Below are 20,162 nucleotides of genomic sequence, written 5' to 3'. Positions count from 1 at the left end.
GGTTTACTATCATTTTATTTTTATTTTTGTTTACCCTGCCGACAGGAGGGGGCGACGCACCTCCGCCATAGCGGAGGAGCCGCCCCTGTTTGGTAATAGTGGATATCAGCCAAATTAATAAATGGTAACTTGACTAGGTGTGTAGGTTTAAAACCTTTTAATAGTACTTCTGTTTTGACATCATTGTGACTCACCCATCTAACTCTATATAGTTATAAAGGAGTTAATACTTCCAGTGTTACCAAGTAGAGAACCACACATTTCTTTAATTACTTTTCAGTACGATTCCACTAGCATGCTCAGTATACCTAATCTCAGAAATGATCTCTTAGTACCTAGCATTCATAGACACTGAAAAGAAGGCTGTGACTGAATGACTATTTCCTGTGTATTAAAAGTTGAAATAAACAATTGAATGATCCATTAATGTCCATCCCAATTCAGCTAACATATCTTGCAGTGGACCACTAACATCAATCCGGAGACAACTGAGTGTCTTTAGAGTAAATACAATTTTTGATGAAATGTGATCATCTTCAAATAACATTATAACAAATACTTTATCATTTGAGAGCAAAGATTTTTCATGACAATCCTTCCTACAGAGACCACCAATCTTGGTATAAGTGGAGATTTCTGCGAACCCTCAGGCCACTCCTCTTCTTCGATGAAGCACAGCTATATGATTATTTTTTGACATTTTCAATTGAAAGGATTATTGTAGCAGCCAACAATTAGAGCTCAAGAAGTAGAAAACCCTATCTTCACCAGGACGAATTGTTCATTTAAACATATACATTTTAATGTCTCGTAAAAAGAAAGGTGAATACAAATGTTCAATCTAAGTAAAACCAGAATACTGAATAATTTATTTATTTATTTATTTAGAGCGTTTTATATAACGATAGCTAGACCCGGAGGTATCAGAGCGCTTTACATAAGGAAACAGTGTGATTCCAGTTACAGAAAAATTCACATTAATCACAAAAAAATGCAAATTCAATACAGGAGTTATTGGCAAGACAAGTGTTAGGATTAAAAAAGAACAGGGGGTGCTGGGAGTCCATTGGAAGGAGACAGCGGCGGAGAAAAAGGCGAGACAAATGTCGGTCAAAGCGGTGTGCCAAGGCCAATCTCCCCTATAGCTGTCAGTGCAGCTCCACCGGGAATCCGACATGTGGCTCGGGCTCCGCCGGATGAGTTTCAAGATTCAAAAAGAACAGGGGGGGCTGGGAGTCAATTGGAAGGAGACAGCAGTGGAGAAAAAGGCGAGACAAATGTCTCGCCAAGGACAAATAATCTTTATGGCCCTTTAAGAGGAGTTCATTTAGACATTACCTTCAACAAAAATCCTTGTCATTGGTGTATGTAAAGGAGCAGGCTTTGCTGTAAAGCTATTTCCTTTGAGAGGCATGCATGTTTTGCTACTGTCAATCACAAGTTCATCAGTATCATGTCTTGCATACATGTTAACATGTATAGGCCTCATCGTCTCTGGTTATTCATTTAATTTGAGGGGGTACAGTGTTATGACAAGGACACAAACTTGCATTAGCATTTGAATTCCATTGTTGTTAAGACCTATTAGGATGGAGGTTTGCATAATTTTCGCAGGAGTTTGAAACATCAATGAAAAATATTCTATCAGCTTTCATCGTCATATATTTCTAAGCATTTTGGTCTGTAACAAATCGGTTTAATTTCCGTTTCTAGCAAGTGGAATTGTCTGTGTATTTCCTATATTTCCAGTTTAATAGTTCTGTTAGTAAACATTTGCTTCATAGGGATTAGGAATTACAGAACTACCATGTTCTTGCTTTTTTAAGTCGTCGATGCCAATCGTACAAAGATAAGCCACTAACCGTAAATACATGTAATGTCTTTCACTTAACAGGTCAGAGATCAGGAATTTCCATATCGACGGAATTTAGCACGAATAATCATCAATGTGGAAGATTCTAATGATCACAGTCCATACTTCACAAGCCCCTTGTATGAAACCTCAGTGTTTGAGTCAGCGGCTGTGGGATCTGCAGTTGTTCAGGTCACAGCTTTGGACAAAGATAAGGGAGAAAATGCAGAGTTGATCTATTCAATCGAAGCAGGTAAGAGACTCAGCATTACAGGTGTTTTCTTAAAATTTGAATAATAAAGAAATTTGATTACACGTTATAAAGCTAAATGACAAGCAGATGATATACATAAGCCTAAACTGTTTATAAGCAGAGCAAAAGGAGTAAAGCCTTTTACGTATCCTCCTGTTTGGGAATGCATACCTAGTTGCACCAATAAAAACTTGTAAACAAAATATAAATTGTTTCTCACTGGCAGTTTTCTTTACTTTCCAAATCAAATCAGTAACAAATAGGACATTTGCTTTTAATGAAAATACATTACTTTTTTCGACATTCCTTAACCAGTTACAGGCATGCTACAGTCTTTCCGTTTGGAAACCATTTTGGAGACATCTGTTAATATGTGACTGTTGGACGTCCTCCTGTGTGGATCTAGATTTGCACTCTTCCCCATTGGGAAATGCCCTACGAGCAGTGGACTGTGAATTTGTGGGAGCTCTTACCTTGCTTGATGTGTCTCCAAGTGTGGATGTACTGGAATATAAGATCTCATCAAGGAGATTCCATTGTGGTCCACCATCTCAGAGGAGCATCTTAATACATCTGTTCATTCTTCTCAGACATTAACCAGTTCCTAACAAGCATTTTCTCATCATCCAGTCTAGCAGTGTATTTAGATGAGCCACAAATTGTGTCACGCCAATACCACACCACCCCTCACTTTCTATGAATGGGCCCGGTAAAAATGGTTTATTGCTTTATTGCAATTTTCAGGTTTATGCTGACTAACATATTTTAAAAGATCTCCGTTAATCGCATTTATAATCACAAGTGGACATTTAAATTGGACATTTAAATTGGGTTTCCTAAGTCAATATTAATAACCAAGGGTGCTAGTGATGTATTTTTTTAATTGGTATAGTTTTTTTAATTATGCATTTCTTCTTGAGGAAGGTGATGTAGTTCGTGAGGAAGGTTGTGGAGTTACCATTTCCAAGTATCATTTAGTAATTTGTTGCAAATCAGAGAGAACTCCATAACACAACACAGAAATACCACATGCTATTTTAAAGTGTGTTATATACAGATTATTAAATGCCATCTGAAAACACAGTTGCCTCTCTGCACCACCAACCACTGGTCAATCTTTGTTTTCTACAACTGACGGACCACCTCTACAGTCACAGTAAAATCACAATACTTAAGGCAACTCATAAATGCTTCAGGGAATGGTTCATGGTATTGAAAGCATGTGATTAAAATGTAACAAATATTTTGATTTTGGTCTGTTTACATGGTAATAATGCTTTTCTCCAAAAATAATGTACTATTTCTTCTAAGATGTGCTTGTTGTCTTTCTCAATTTGTAGGGAATACTGGAAACACATTCAAGATGGAGCCTGTTCTAGGCATCATTATTCTCGCCAAAGAACCTGACCTTTCAACGATGGACCAGTTTGTTTTGTCTATTAAAGTGACTGATCAAGGTTCTCCACCATTGTCTGCCACTGCCATTGTGCGCATTACTTTGACACTGTCAGATAATTCCCGCCCCAAATTTACTCAAAAGGAATACCAGGCAGAAATTCATGAAAATTCTGTTGTTGGAACCTCTGTCATTTTGATCTCTGCTATCAGCCAATCCACATTGATCTATGAAATAAAGGATGGGAATATTGATGGAGCCTTTACCATTAATCCTTACTCTGGAGTTGTAACCAATCTCAAAACATTAGATTATGAACACAGTCACTCATACCATCTAATAGTTCAAGCGATAAACATGGCAGGCATGTCGTCCAATACCACATTGAACATTCAGGTTCTCGATGAAAATGACAATTCACCTTCTTTTGTCCATTCTCAGTATTCAGGGAGTGTAAGTGAAGCCGCACCGGTGAACAGCATAGTTCGAAACTCTGGCAATACTCCGTTAGTAATTCGAGCTACTGATGCTGACAGTAATCAAAATGCTTTGCTCGTCTATCAGATTGTAGAATCCACGGCCAAGAAATACTTTACAGTTGATTCAAGCACAGGTGCAATCCGAACTATCGCAAATATAGACCACGAAACAATATCGCATTTCCATTTCCAAGTACAGGTTCGAGACAGTGGCGATCCCCAGCTCTCAGCAGAAAGCCCAGTTGAAGTTACAATTGAAGTGACCGATGTCAATGATAACCCGCCAATTTTTACAGAAGCCGTATTTGAAACCACTTTGCTTTTACCAACTTATGTTGGCGTGGAGGTCCTGAAAGTCAAAGCTAGAGATCCAGACTCCGATGTCCCACCAGAGTTGACATACAGCCTGGTTGAAGGCAGCATGAACCATTTCTTGATGGACTCGACCAGTGGAATTCTTACAGTGAAGAATAATAGTCTTTCCAAGGACTATTATGTGCTCTTGGTCAAAGTATCAGATGGGAAATTTTTCAGCACAGCTATGGTAACAATTGCAGTTAAAGAAGTGATGGAGAGTGGGCTGCATTTCATACAAAACTTTTACTCAACCTCAATTCTGGAGAATAGCTCCAATATCACAAAGGTAGCTGTGGTTAATGCCATAGGAAACCGTCTCAATGAGCCATTAAGGTACAGCATTTTAAATCCAGGAAATAAATTCATAATCAAGGCCACTTCTGGAGTGATTGAGACAACTGGCCTTCCCTTTGACAGAGAAGAACAAGAGGTGTATGACTTAATAGTCGAAGCAAGCCGTGAGGCGGATCCTCTGCGAGTTGCTAGGGTAGTTGTCAGAGTTAACATTGAAGATATTAATGACAACTCTCCAGTTTTTGTTGGTCTTCCTTATTATGCTGCAGTACAAGTCGATGCCGAACCTGGTACGCTTATTTATCATGTCAATGCCATTGACAAAGATAAGGAGGAAAATGGGGAGCTAGCCTTCTTTATAGAAGAGGATTATGGGCATTTTAATATTGACAAACACACAGGTGATGTTACCCTGAAAACAGCATTTGGCTCAGATTTGTCTAATATTGAGTATGGAGTTATAATAATTGCCAAAGATGGTGGAGATCCTTCCTTGTCGGCATCAGTAGAACTTCCTATCACTATCGTAAACAAAGCAATGCCTGTGTTCGACAAGCCATTCTACACAACTCACATTAATGAAGACATAGCGATGCATACACCAATTCTGAGCATTAACGCAACCAGCCCCGAAGGCCAGGGGATTATTTATACTATAGTCGATGGAGATCCCTTCAATCAATTTAACATTGATTTTGATTCTGGGGTTATAACAGTCATCAGCCCTTTGGATTATGAAATTAACCCTGGTTTTAAACTGACTGTAAGAGCAAGCGATGCGCTAACTGGTGCCCGAGCCGAAGTCATTGTGGACTTAAGCATCACTGATGTAAATGACAATCACCCCATTTTTCGCGAACCATCTTACAATGCAACATTATCAGAAGCCTCCCTGATAGGCACTCCTGTGCTTCAAGTTGTTGCTACAGATGCAGACTCTGGAAACAACAAAATGATAAGGTACCAAATAGTCCAAGACACTCTTAACAGCACTGATTACTTTCACATTGACAGCACGAGCGGCCTGATATTGACAGCTCGCATGCTGGACCATGAGCAAATTCAACAGAGCACTTTGAAGGTTAGCGCCACTGATAATGGGTTTCCCCCTTTGAGTAGTGAAGTTCTAGTCACAATCATTGTGACTGATTTGAATGACAACTCTCCAACTTTTAACCAGTTGATCTATGAATCATATGTCAGTGAGCTTGCGCCGCGTGGCCATTTTGTGACCTGTGTCCAAGCCTCCGATGCGGACAGCTCAGAAATTGACAGGCTGGAGTATAGTATCTTGTCGGGGAATGAGCGGGTTAGCTTTCTCATGGACAGCAGAAGTGGTGTTATAACACTCTCTAACCATCGGAAGCAGAGAATGGAGCCCATGTATAGCTTGAATGTGTCAGTCTCCGATGGTTTATTCACTAACACAGCTCAGGTGCATATTAGGGTTCTTGGGGCCAACCTATATAGTCCTGTTTTTACACAAAGTGTTTATGTGGCAGAGGTGAGAGAAAATATAGCGCCTGGGGCTAAAGTAATTCATGTGAGGGCAACAGATGCAGATGAAGGCATGTATGGTGCAGTAAGCTACACAATAATAAATGATCTTGCTAAAGACCGTTTTTACATCGATAGTGTCGGACAAATTATAACAACAGAGAAGTTAGACAGGGAGAATCCCCTAGAAGGAGACATCAGTATTTATTTGAGGGCGCTTGATGGAGGTGGAAGACCAGCTTTCTGTACTGTGAGAGTGATCGTAGTTGATGAAAATGACAATGCCCCTAAATTTAAGAGTTTTGAATACAGAGCAAGTGTCAAGGCAGATGTTCGAAAAGGTCATTTGGTGACCCAGGTTCAAGCTTTCGATCCCGATGATGGTGCAAACTCCAAGATTACCTATTCGTTGTACAGCGAGGCATCTGTACCAGTTGCAGATCTTCTTGAAATTGACCCTGACAATGGTTGGATGGTTACCAAGGGTAGCTTCAGCCTGTTGAAAAACACTGTCCTCTCCTTCTTTGTAAAAGCGGTGGATGGTGGTATTCCAGTAAAGCATTCCTTGATTCCTGTCTATATTCACGTGTTGCCTCCAGAAACCCTGCTTCCTGCTTTTTCTCAGCCCCAGTATTCTTACATTATCTCAGAAGATGCTGCGATAGGCACCTCTGTGGCTTCTGTTTATATTATGCCCAGTCAGAGTGCCGAGTTTAGCACAGTCAATGGTGAACTGAGTGAAAATAACAAAGAAGGAATTTTCATTATTGACAGAGACACTGGGATCTTGAAATTAGACAAAAGACTTGATCATGAGACCAACTCTGTGTTCTTCTTCAAAGTTGCAGCAACAATAGCTTTGGATAAAGTTGATTTGGTGATGACGGTGGATGTGGAGGTCAAAGTTGTGGATGTGAATGACAACAAACCAGTTTTTGAAACCAGTCACTATGACACCATGATAATGGAAGGGATGCCAATAGGAACAAAGCTAATACAAGCAAAAGCTATTGATGCTGACTGGGCAGCAAATGGACAAGTGACCTACCAGCTGGCTTCTGAATCAGACATGGATAAAATCACTGAAACCTTTACCATTGATACAAACAGTGGCTGGATAAGTACTTTGAAGGACTTGGATCATGAAACACACCCCACATATACGTTTTCGGTAGTAGCATCCGACCTAGGAGAAACATTGTCCCTGTCTGCAGTGGCGGTGGTCTCCGTGACAGTGACAGATGTAAACGACAACGCACCGGTCTTTGAAAGGGATGTATACCGAGGATCTGTGAAAGAAAGTGATGCCCCAGGAGAAGTTGTTGCTGTCCTTAGCACATGGGATGAAGACACATCCGACATAAATCGGCAAGTGAGCTGTCACATCACAGGTAAGAAGTGCTGTTCTTCAGTATATGGTGTAGTAATAGTATTGATAGTAGTAAATAGTTGTATTTACATTAAGCACAATACCTTCTTTGCTGCGTTCAGGTGTTATATCTTGATTTGTACAAGACCAACCTGTGGAATCTTTGGAATCCAGCCCCAAGGATAAAATATTTTCCCTTGTGTTCCCTTTTGCGTCTATCCAAGATTGAATCATGCATGTAGTATGCTTCAAAAATGCACCCAAACATACTAGATTTTTTAACTGCGAGTTTTACAAGAATTCTTCGTAACAAAAAAGTTGATGAACATAGGAATGGTTTAAGGAGGTCCAGCACTTCAGTTAAAATAGCATTGTGTAGCTGAAGCATTCTTGACCCACCATGAGAAAGGCTGTTTTCCAGCCCTTAATTTGTTACACAGGGGCAGATGTACAAGGAAATGTCGGAGCGTGGAGCTGCACCAAATTTGGCAACGCTGCGCTCCGACATTTCCAAAATGCTGGGATGCGCTGTATTTACAACAATACGACTCACCCGTGTATTTTCCCTAGCACTGGCACTAAAATTAGCTGTTTAGCGCCAACACAGGCACCCTTGCACCATTAAGGGTGCCTGCGTTGCAAGGAATGATTGTTTATGTGCAGGAAGGTGTCCCTTCCTGCACATAAACAATCAATAATGGCGATTTGGTAGAGAAGTAGCAAATCTTTAATTATTTAATGATTGTTTATGTGCAGCAAGAGACACCTTCCTGCACATAAACAATCAATAGTGGTGATTTGTTACTTCTATGTGTGCTACAAAATGCAGCACAAATAGGAAAAGAAAAAACGAGGAGAAATAAAAGTATTTCTCCTTGTTTCGTAATTCTAACGCCTGCTCTTGCATGGGCTTAGATTTTGACACTGCCTCAGATTTACACATCCTGGTAAATCTGGGGAAGCGTCAAAAAGCAATGTGTGTTGTGGTGAACGCACACAGCAACACCCATTGCGTTCCCTTTCACACAGATACCTGCGTGAAAGGCTACCTATTTACAAAGTGTCATTAAGCCACAAAAGGTGGCTTAAGGCCACTTTGTAACTATGGAGACGGGCATAACGCCACCAGAACGTCGCTAAAAGTGAGGTTCCTGTGGCGCAATGCCCTTGTAAATATGTCCCACAGTGCCGTGATGACCTCAGGCTGATGATGCTTCACAGAAGGAGCAGGCTTGTGAAGTTCAAGTACAGTCTTAGAGACTCTCTCATCCTGTGTGAGCTCGTGATAATTATATCACCTCTAATAATGCGACTGAGTGCCCTACATCATTCACAACTGACCTTGAGTTGCCCTAGCTGTAACAGTGGTCAGTGGCCCTTAACTCTATACAAATATTTTCTGTCTGGATTTCAATTTTGATTTGCTGTTTGTTAAGCGCTCTGTTTCCCATGGGTGTCTCGGCGCTAGAAGGAACAGCAGAAACGTATTCTGTGTACAGGTTTTTTTAAAGTTTACAAAGCTGTAGCAAATTACAGGTTGAGCAAACGAAGAAAGCGAATCCCGAAGGGAATTAGTTCAGCTGCCACCAAAAGCATAAACATTTACGGGATGCAACAAAGCACATTACAGCCGTAAAGTAAATGAGAAAAGTGAATAAAATAACACGAGAGAGCAGTCCCAGCTCCCTAAGGGGCGCTAGGCACAGCAGGGTATCTCTCCTTCCCAGTGAGTGGTAGGTGGCTGGAAGCAGTACCCCGCTCTCACATTCCGCCAGGTGTTACCGCTGGTGAGGTTTTGTGCGCATTGTCTCCTGGGCCACTTTAACTCTCACTTTCACTGCCTTTGGCGGTTTACAAATCCCGGGGACAAAAATGATAAATTGCAAGACCTCTATCTATCTATCTATCTATCTATCTATCTATCTATCTATCTATCTATCTATCTATCTATCTATCTATCTATCTATCTATCTATCTATCTATCTATCTATCTATCTATCTATCTATCTATCTATCTATCTATCTATCTATCTATCTGTCTGTCTGTCTTCTGTCTGTCTGTCTACCTGTCTGTCAGTCTGTCTACCTGTCTGTCAATCTGTCGGCCTGTCTGTCTGTCTGTCTGTCTGTCTACGTAACTACCTGCCTGCCTCTGTCTATGCGTCCCTCTGTCCTTCTGGTTGTCTATCAATCGATCAGCAATTAAGCATGAACGTTTTATACAACAAATAATGTCGCAAAGCAGCAAATTAGTAGCACTTCTAATTTGATAGGTTTGGCAAGATAGCACTGCTGTCGCCAGACCTTATGTGATCGACAGAAAAAGGTTTTTAGGCGGCACTACTGAGAGGGGGCCTATGGCTCCGCCCGCACGTTGAATACCTTGAGTATAGCATTTGATTGGGCGGAAGATGTGTGCTTCAGCCACAAGAGTGCGCGCATTGCACTCCTGCTGCCTTGTGGAGGGGTTCACCTGATCTAAAATGTTGTGCTAAAAAGTAATGAGCCTGCAATAACAAGAGGGAAGATGCCACCGTGCTATATATATACAATGACGTGGCGCTGGGTAAGAGTAATAGCCAATGAGGGAGTTAGAGCTGCACAGAGCATCCCCCTCACCAGCCTCGCCAGCTGATTCCTCTGCTGCAGGGAATCCTTACACCTTGCAGGCTGCTCGTCCACTTCATTTAGTTTACAATATCAGCAGCCCCTGGCCTCCCTCTTGTGCAGGCCCAACTTGCTGGCTGATGTGCACTTTGGTGCCATTAATCAAGTGAACACCCCACTCACTTTGCTGTGTCGCGCCATTGTCACCTACCCAACACTATTGTTGAATCTCCCGAGGCGCACTCCTACGGGCCCTGGGCTTGCCAGGCTGCACTGGATTCCAGTGAAAAAAAAGAGTTTCTTTCCAAGCTTTGTGTCTGTGCCATAAAATTCTAAATGGTAAAGGACCTCCATACCTCTATCCGCTGGTGAAGCCATACCAGCCCTGTAGAAGTCTCAGGTCGACCGGCATGGCGCTTGCTGCGGTCCCTAGCGCTAAAAGAGTTCGCATGGGCCGCTACTATTTCAGCTTCTTCGCCCCAAAACTGTGGAACACTCTCCCCCCCTATCTGAGACTGGAAGGCTCAGAAATTATCATCGAAAGAAGCTCATCCAAGGCATTTTAGACAGAATCAGGGTCTGGCAGTGAGTGCTGTGTTTTCCAGGCTAGTTTTTCCTGGGCTTCCGCTTTAGCCTTCTTTCTTTTTTTGGTTAGTGAGTGATCTGCTTCTCCCTTTTTGGCCTCTTTTTGAGTTGCAATCCTAGCACGGGGCGCTCCTTTTGGAGTAACCATGCGCTTTATAAATGTCATTTATTATTATTATTATTAACAACGATATTGCAGCAATGTCGGTCCTCGACACAGCACTCATCCGGCCTCTACTCGTCACTGCCCTCTGCCTTTGGGTACCCAGAAGGCAGTGACAGTAGAAGCTGCACTGTGGGTGAATGCTGCTCAGGTCAGGTGTGCACTGGTCCCTGTGCTAGTACCATGAGCCGTGCCATCATCTCCACGTCCTCGCCTGTCCATCCACAGGGGCCAACTGGTGGGCTGCAAGCGTGGAGGAGCCAGGATGCCAAATTGCCATGTCATGGACAAGGGATACCCCCTCCCTGAGCTGCACTGCTGTGCATACAATCTCTCCCCGCCTTTGTTTCCCATTTCCACTCACTCCAACTGTGGGGTGTGCTTATAGAAAGCGTATGTTATCTAACCACAGTAGGGAGATTCCCAACAGACATTCTGTAGTCTAACAAGCCAAACGATTAGAAGCATCTCTCCTTTAGCCTCCAGCCGCCCTCCTTGTCCCTGCTTCCCTGTGACCTGCCCGCTCCCTAACTTGCAGAACTTTGATATAGACCAAGGTTGATCATGCGCTTTACATGCCCAATATGCCATAACTTCTATATCAGTTCAACCATCTCACTTACATCCCATTCTAATTTCCTGTCTCTCCCTCCCCTCTTCCTGCACTGCACCATTTCCAGACCATCCTTTATGTTCTCCTACCCTTCTCCTCTTTCCTGTTTTCTTCCTCTTAATGTTTCTGTTGGTGCAGCACTTAGAAGCAGCTATGATCTATAGAAGCACCAACATGGAAGAGCCTAATGTTCTGCTCATTCCCCTCACACACCTTCCCTCCTGGCAGTCCTACCTCCCTTTCTTCTGACGGCTCCTTAACTCTTTTTGGTTCTGCTAGTAGTTCTCAGCAGCCAAAAGGCTCCATACCCACTACACGATCATTGACAGGCACCTGCTGATGCGACAGGGCGCCCGAAGGCCTCATGCATTAACTGGAAACACCTGTGGTGAGCGTCCCCACCAAAAACCAATGTGAAAAACGTGTGTTTTTTTAGGCCACTGAAGACCAAGGAAAGGACGCCTCGACGCTGGACTAGAGCCAGCATTGGGGACCTGACGTTCACACAGAGTCTCAGTTATTTGGAACCCAGTCCCTTCCGTGCCCAACAGTCAGTGTTTTGATGGAGTCAAAAATAGCTGATAGAGTGCCACCGATGAAATCTTGACACTAAAATATATATAGCCTGTCAGCAGATGTGAGCCCCTGCCTTCATCTACTCTTCCAACTTGGGTTATTGCTCTTAATCCAGCAAAGTCTTTGGTTTTACCCTTGCTTACTCAGAGCTCTCCCCCTCGGTCTGTCACTGCCCCATTTGTTCCGACTTTTTTCCCATACGCTATGATGTGATGTTACAATCCCTCAAGGAGTAGTACACATTATATACATGACATTGCGCTTTTGACCACAATTTTAATTCTTTACGCAAGTCTGTTCAAGCCTAAATGTGGCGATGGTTATAATAATTGCAGTATTTTGGTCATGTGAGTGTGTGAGGGACAGAGAGCAAAAGTATGTCTGTGTGACCTTCACCTGCTTGTGAGAGCTTGTGTGCTTCTGAGTGAGAAAGAGTGAGTGCATCTGTATACATGGGTGAGAGACAGAGAGCAAAAGTGTGTCTGTGTGAACTTGTACATGCTTGTGAGAGCTTGTGTGCTTCTGAGTGAGGAAGAGTGAGTGTATCTATACACATGAGTGAGAGACTGAGAGCAAGAGTGTGTCTGTGTGACCGTGTACATGCTTGTGAGAGCTTTTGTGCTTTTGAGTGAGGAAGAGTGAGTGTATCTGTACACATGAGTGAGAGACAGAGAGCAAGAGTGTGTCTGTGTGACCGTGTACATGCTTGTGAGAGCTAGTGTGCTTCTGAGTGAGAAAGAGTGAGTGCATCTGTATACATGAGTGAGAGACAGAGAGCAAGAGTGTGTCGGTGTGACTTTGTACATGCTTGTGAGAGCTTGTGTGCTTCTGAGTGAGGAAGAGTGAGTGCATCTGTATACATGAGTGAGAGACAGAGAGCGAAACTGTGTCTGTGTGACTGTGTACATGCTTGTGAGCGCTTGTGTGCTTCTGAGTGAGGAAGAGTGATGGTAAATGTATACATGAGTGAGAGACATAGAGCAAGAGTGTGTCTGTGTGACCGTGTACATGCTTGTGAGATCTTGTGTGCTTCTGAGTGAGGAAGAGTGATGGTAAATGTACCCATGAGTGAGAGACAGAGAGCAAGAGTGTGTGTGCTGTGAGATTTTATGTTTTTCTGTGTGCGTGTGCTGTGAATAGTGCAGCATGTTTTTCTATCCGTGTTAGGGAAAAGTAGATCCAGAATGTGTTAATGTAGGTTTGTACATGCTTGTGTGCGTGCCTGCGTGTTTGAGTGTCTGTGTGTGGTGTGTGTGTGTGTATGTGTATGTGTGTGTGCATGTGTGTGTGTGTGTGTGCATGTGTGTGTGTTTGTGCAATAGAGAGCGAGAGAAAGACTGTGTGGGTATGCCCCTCAGTTACTACCCCAATCACCCACCAATCCAAATTACAGCTGTGTTGAGGCATGCAATTGAGCCTTTAAATCAAGCAGATTGTTTTGCATTTCATATAGTTCTAGAAATTCCACTCATCACCCTCCCACGTAGCCTTTACTTTTCACTCAGTCTTGCTTATGACCGTATACAAGTGTGATGGGATAGCAAAAGGGTAAGTTAACACTGATAAACATATGATCTAACCATGTTAGTTGAGGATGGGTCTATCACATAAACATTTAAATCACACACAAACAAAAGCACACACATAGGATACACATGCACACAGACACAAGCATGCAGACACACACATATGCAAACTGATTTGTTTCCCACATGCTCAAACATACAGACTGCCAAAGGTGTAAAGCTTACATAGGCACACTGAGGCACACAAACAAATACACATATACAGACAAACACACATAAACAGACACACTAAGACATGCACATGTGCTCAGACAAGCTTTTGAAGGTTTGGGTATAATGTGAAGCAACATGACAGTGCCTGGAAAATGCAAATTGAGGTATCTGTAATTCTCTCGCTGCAGCATAGTGTGTCAGATGCCAGGATTGTTCTTGCTTCACTCTAGTCATGTGTTTTGGCCCAGCCCACTGCGTAAGAATATTTCCATTGGGTATATCGAGGGCAAGGTGCTATTCAGGCTGGTCTCGATTTGGGCAGTGCTGTCTCTCCCATGCCAGCAATGGAAATGGTGCAGCACCAGTGGCGGCTGGCTTGTACTGAGGGTGGCGAGCAGAGGGGTGGGGAGACACAAAAAAGAAAAATTTAGAAATTCACTTAGCTTCGTAGCGTGACATTCTCCTCCCTCGGGTGTCTTCCAGGAAGCCCCTGATGCAGAAAACTGCTCTACCAAATCCTGGTGCTGCTTTCACAGCATGAAAGCAGGGACACAATTGGATAGAGCTGCCTCTCTCAGTGCTCTTAAGATTACCGGAGGCCTGCACTTTCTGTAACCCAGCTGTCTAAAACTGCCAAGTTAGAGAACTTTAAAACACGCATGTCTTGCTGGCCGACCCAAGACGGCAAGCCAAAGAGACATGCGCATTTTAAAGCGCACAGGCCCGTGCTGCTGCCTCTCAGCAGCACCGGCCCCCGCCCCATCCTGACACCTAGTTCAGGACAGGCTGCTAGAAAATAAAAGGGTAATAAATAAACGCTATCACTGTTTTATCTTTCAGCTCTGGGGCTTGCGGGGCGAAACTCCTCTGCTCAACTGGAGGACCCGCCCCTGCACCACTTCAGCAAAAACAAAGCATTTGCATCGGTATGCTTCATACAAATGTGGCATGGTGGGTAGAAACCAGGGGATATGTGATGCCGCCTCTGAATGATGGACAGCGCCACCTGCTCATAGGTAATTGGGTGGAAACAGCTGGTTTCCACGAATAGCAGCGTTTCTACCATCAGCAGCCTTCAGGGATCAGGGATCGGGTATTCTCTATGAATACTTAATTGCTATTTCGCTTTTATTTGGGGTTCTGCTCATCTCGTTTAGCTCAGCCCACACATCTGGCTTTAATATGCTAACATGAAAACACAGTCATGTAAAAATGATGCGCTGCGTGCCTTAGCTCATAAAAGCCATATATATTGGCTTTGCTGATGCTTGTTACAATAGTGATTCACATTATGCCGGATGCCACAAGTAAAAGGAAATTCTTTAACGTCTGGATTTCCCTACTTGTATAAAGTTCATTTTGACAGCAAAGTTCTCTTATGACTGTGATGCCATCCTTACTTGTAAATAACATAAGTAGCGCTTTAAACCGAAGGGAGCTACTTCTAGCAGAGTTCCCATGTCACCATTCTGTAAATGTGAATTTTTCTTTGTGATTCTCGATTTCTCAGCTTGCGCTCCATTCCAATGCAATGCGTTTTTTTCAAAACGAAATATTTTGTTTTCATTTATAATTGGAGCAAATTGTTTTTCTAGTTATTTCTTTGTGGTGTGAAGGTATCCAAACCCAATCAGTGAAATGAGAATTTAGCTTCAGTTTTTCAACATATTCCCACAACAAAAGTGGCTTGACAGCACTTGGAATTAAACATTCATCTGCTTCTACGATAAAAGTCAGATATTCCGATTCTGGCCTGGCTGACTCAGCCTTTCCAACATTCGAGGTCGATAAAACAAGTTCTATTCATTAGGGCAGTAGGAAAAGCCAACTATTTACAATACTATGAAGCAAAAAAAGCTGAATCTGCAATTCCTATATAAGAACAAGGCTGCTCATCCTCTGTCCTAGGCTCGGTGGGATAGTCCCATATTTACAAAGATGTCACACAACGCAGGGCAGCAAGTGAAGTTGCTGCACTGCATTAATTGAAAGGGCGAGAGCAGAACTGCACCATATCTTCAAAGAAATGTTGAGGTTCTGCTGTCTCCTTGTGCCAGCGCCCTCTGTGCTGCCTAGCGCCAATGCACGCACTCTTGCGCCGTAGTGCAAGGGTGCCTGCGTTATGCGAAGGATAATTTTTCTGCATGAAGTGGTACCTTTCTACACAAAAACTATTCTTTGGGGCAATTTTCCTCTTTGTGTGTGTGTGTGCTGCAGATTGCAGAACACCTGAAAAGAGGAAATAACGTGGAGAAATAAAGATATTTCTCCCTCGGTAAGCCAGCCTCAGGCAGGTGCACCGTTTTGGTGCAAACCCATGTCTAAAAACCCTTGTAAATATGGGTTTGCATCAAAATCCATGGGTAAATTCATGGGTACGCCTACACACCACCCATGGAACTCTTTCCTGGTGCGAGGTAACGCAAGACAGTCTCTTCGAACACCTTACTTCCAAGCTCTGAGCTGGGGACTGCATAACCCTTTGATAACTTGACCACTTCAAGTTAGACCATTTGCTTAAAAAATACTGTACTATCATTTGACATAGAAATTGCAGTTTTCAATTAAATGTTCTCTGAGGTATTCATAAATTAATATGACACACATAGAGATCAGGAATTCCCCTGAAGAACCAGAACCTTTTGGGCCTGGCGGCGCAGGGTACGCCCTAGTCTCCGGAGTTCACATGCTCAGCTACACAGAGACACTGGACACTTTGACGGCGTTAGAAGACAGATTTATTTAGCTGCAGCTAGTACAGTTATCCCAGAAGTACACAAGGTAGGTTCTCAGGAGACTGCCACTTCACTCTGTGGCGCACAGGTTTATATACTATATAGAAACATATACATTAACCAAATACACACCCAGAGTATACAAGAAAGAGCCAATAAAGAAAGTTGGAAAACAGGACAGAACCAATAGGAGAGATTGGAAAACAAAGTGTCAGATGACTCGAAAAAAACCTCTCCTCCAACTATGTTTGTCACCCCTCTCTCAAGCGAATTTATTAACGGATTCGTAACTAACTTGCAGGTGGCGAGATACGTTTGTGTGTGTTGGAGGACAGTTGTGAAACGAGAGAATGCTAGCAGAAGACAGTGAAGGCCAGACAATAAGATAAAGTCAGGAAAGAATAGTGTGAACCAACAGATAGTTGAGACGGGGATTAGAAAAGCCAGACAAGGATTCGTGTATTCGGCCAGTCCTAACACCAGTTTTGCAAACAGAGGCAGAAAGCGTATTTCGACACCAGGCTGCAGAAAAAGCAAAATAGACTTTGTTCGCCGTGCTGCCTGAGTGATGGCAACACAAAATGGCGGTGGAGCACAAAATGGCGGGTTGATTCGATCGCGATCAGAAATCGAAGTTCCTCAGACCCTCCTTTTGCCAGAACTCAGGCAAGATAGACTCATGCTAATCTGAGTCAATGTCGATAGCCATGAGATCATCGAGTTGTTGCTGTAACATCATCCTTATGTTTTCTGTTACTTGTGGTTTGGGTTTTGGGATGCACATAGTAGCACAGAGGTCACAGATAGCGGGACCACAGTGCATACAAAGGCAACAGGAGAAAATAATGGTCAGAATTATTCCAAGAAATGTCAATGCTTTCCAACCCCATTTGGACAGTAGTCCCCAAAACCACTCTGTAAAAGACCAATCTCCTTTGTACTGGTGAATAGACTCAGAGATTATGTGCAACTTGGAGATAGCTTGGTATACTGTCGGAGCGTCATTAGGTATGAAAATACAGCAACTTGACCCGATCAGTTTGCACACTCCACCACGATCTGCAAGAACAAAATCTAAGGCAACCCGATTTTTTAATGTCATAAGACGGTCCGCCTGTTTTTCTGCCGTGATGTTACTTAAGGCTCCTACAGTGATGTCTATTGTGGTCTCTAGGACACGGACCAGTTGCCTTATATTTCTGCTGTTGGCCATTGGACCCCAGAAGGGAAGAAATCCTTTGAGGAAATCTCCTCCCTCTTGTCCTGCTGTGTCCTTCGAATCAATAATCCCTCTGCCGTATCTGTTTCGATGATGATTTGCAGAAGCACGGTAAGTAGGGGGAAGAAGGAAATCTATATAACAAGTACCGGAGAAACCCGTTGGTAACCATGTGTAAGCTCTATTATAACAAATGAAATAGGTGCCTTGAGACGGCACTAGAGGAGGCGAGTTCTGAGAGGAATAAACGCACGTGTGGGAACAGTTATTTCTTTGAATGGTGTCAGAAGAGCGATCGTTTATCTGTAAGCAGAAATCGCCCTGATGTGGTATAGTCCAAATCGGTGAAGACTTTCCTTTCTTAACTTTATCACTAAGGCTAGACATATATTGGGTGACGTTCCAGTTAGTGTACGCCTTTCTTTCGTCAATGGAGATTTTACTATTTTAAATGATTTTAGCCATAGCTACCATTCCCTTAATCAAAGAACTATGACTAAAATCCGGATCACTAACATGTGAACTAACAGATCGTCTGAATTTGCTCTGATAGGCATTGGAGAAGATGACGAAATAAGCCCAAGCAGAACCCTCATAGGAAAACGGGAGAACTAAATATGGCATTCCTTTCTCTGTGGTATGTGGCATAAGTCCACACACCCAACAGTCAGTCGTATTGACCACTAACTGATGTTGATGTAACAGCTGGATGAAAGAATTGTTATAATATTCAGTTCTTCTAATGAGTTCATGTGGAGGAAGAGTATGAAAGAGATGTGGAGAGACAGTTGAAGAAGACGGGGAGGAAGAAGAAGGAGAGACAACTTTTTGCTGCAGAGCATAAATAATCCAACCTATGAACGCCAAAGCAATACACAATGATATAATAATACAGAAAGTTATACTGAAACGACTGTACATTATTTTACAGGATTCTTTCTTCATTTTATCCTTTCTCTCTCCTTTTCCAAGTGTAGTTTCCATCTTTCTAGTGGATGCTCACGGCAATCTTCCTCGATCACTCAATCACTATTGTCTGCCGTCCTATGACACTGCAAGTCCTGCAGGCCTATTGCCACTACTCAGGTCGCAATTTAGACTCCTACCGTGACCCTGCAACCGGGACAGAATACTACACAAGAGAGAAATTTAAAAATTCTTTGTTCTACGTCTTAGATTGTCATGTTCCTTGTTCTGTACAGTCTGGTCATGGAACAATGTTCTCGGATTTGTCGTATCCAAGCGACGAAATGTTGGTATTGCTTCCTGAAGAATGTCATTGTCCTCTTTCTCAGACAGTGTCCCACTCAGGTGTACATCACTAAAGGGCACGAATCGTGGAACCTATTCACTTTCAAAGTCACCAATGCCCCTGCGCACCCATTGATCGTAGGGTAAAGGCAAAGGCACTTTCTTACAATTCACACCGTGAATCCAATTTTTCTTTCCTTCGACTTTAACTGCTGTTCTCGTTGTGAGCAAAACCATCCGGGGTTCTCTCCACCTGGGTTCCAAATTTCTCGTCCTTTGGAAGTTTTTGGTACAGACCCAGTCACCTGGTCGGATGGAATGACCTGGGTCTGTGGAGGCCTCCGGCAGAGCACTCTGAACCTGTTGATGGAGAACACGCAATTTAGTTGTAAGATCATGCAAGTAGTCAATCAACATTGGATATGGCAAATCTGAGTATTTCTTAGGGCGAGGGACTCCCCATACATTAGCTGGGCATCCAAAAACCACTTCGTAAGGGCTAAGTCCCAAACGAGAGTGTACTGCAGTTCTGGTGGATAGCAAGGCTAATGGCAAAGCATCGGGCCAATTGAGTCCTGTACTCGCTTGAACCTTTGCTAGTTTTAACTTCAAGGTTCCGTTGTAACATTCTACTAAACCCGCTGACTGTGGATGATTTGCCGCATGGAACTTTTGCTTGATACCAAGACCTGCACAAACTTTTTGCATGACTTGGCCAACAAATTCGCTCCCATTGTCACTCCAGACAATGCGCGGCAAACTAAACCTGGGGAAGAATTCTTTTAGTAGAACTTTAGCTGTGGATAAGGCTGTGTTATCCTTTAGAGGGTATGCTTCTATCCATCTTGAAAAGGCGCATACTACCACCAGAACGTATTTGAGGTTGTTGCATCGTTCCATATGAATATAATCGATTTGCAACACCTCAAATGGATATGTTGGGGAGCAAAGTGACCTGCTGGGGTTGGGGTTCCCTTTCCCGGATTGTACATTAAACAAATAATACAATGTTTCACTACATTGTCTGCGCATTTTGGGATTTGTTCGTTTTTCCACACTGGAGCCAGAAGTTTGCATATACCTTTTACACTTAAGCGGGCTGGACCATGTGCCATAGTAACCACTGGGAGTACATAGGCTTCTGGTAACAGCCAACGTTGATGTTCAGATAATTCTA

At 43.0% G+C, this 20,162-nt stretch overlaps 1 protein-coding gene across 4 annotated transcripts in view; it reads left to right on the top strand.

The window, feature by feature from the left end:
* Nucleotides 1-20,162, top strand: part of FAT3 (FAT atypical cadherin 3) — a 748,816-nt gene that overhangs the window by 540,558 nt on the left and 188,096 nt on the right. For all 4 annotated transcript variants that reach the window (XM_085623129.1, XM_085623130.1, XM_085623128.1 and 1 more), the window contains 2 exons: nucleotides 1,895-2,105; nucleotides 3,446-7,519. In XM_085623129.1, coding sequence (XP_085479255.1) covers nucleotides 1,895-2,105; nucleotides 3,446-7,519 — 4,285 coding nt within the window. The remainder of the gene's footprint in view (nucleotides 1-1,894; nucleotides 2,106-3,445; nucleotides 7,520-20,162) is intronic.

Source organism: Triturus cristatus, chromosome 8, assembly GCF_964204655.1.
Source record: "Triturus cristatus chromosome 8, aTriCri1.1, whole genome shotgun sequence".
In the NCBI taxonomy this organism is placed as follows: domain Eukaryota; kingdom Metazoa; phylum Chordata; class Amphibia; order Caudata; family Salamandridae; genus Triturus; species Triturus cristatus.
Note: the sequence above shows the minus strand (reverse complement) of the source record. Positions and strands in the feature narration are given on the sequence as shown.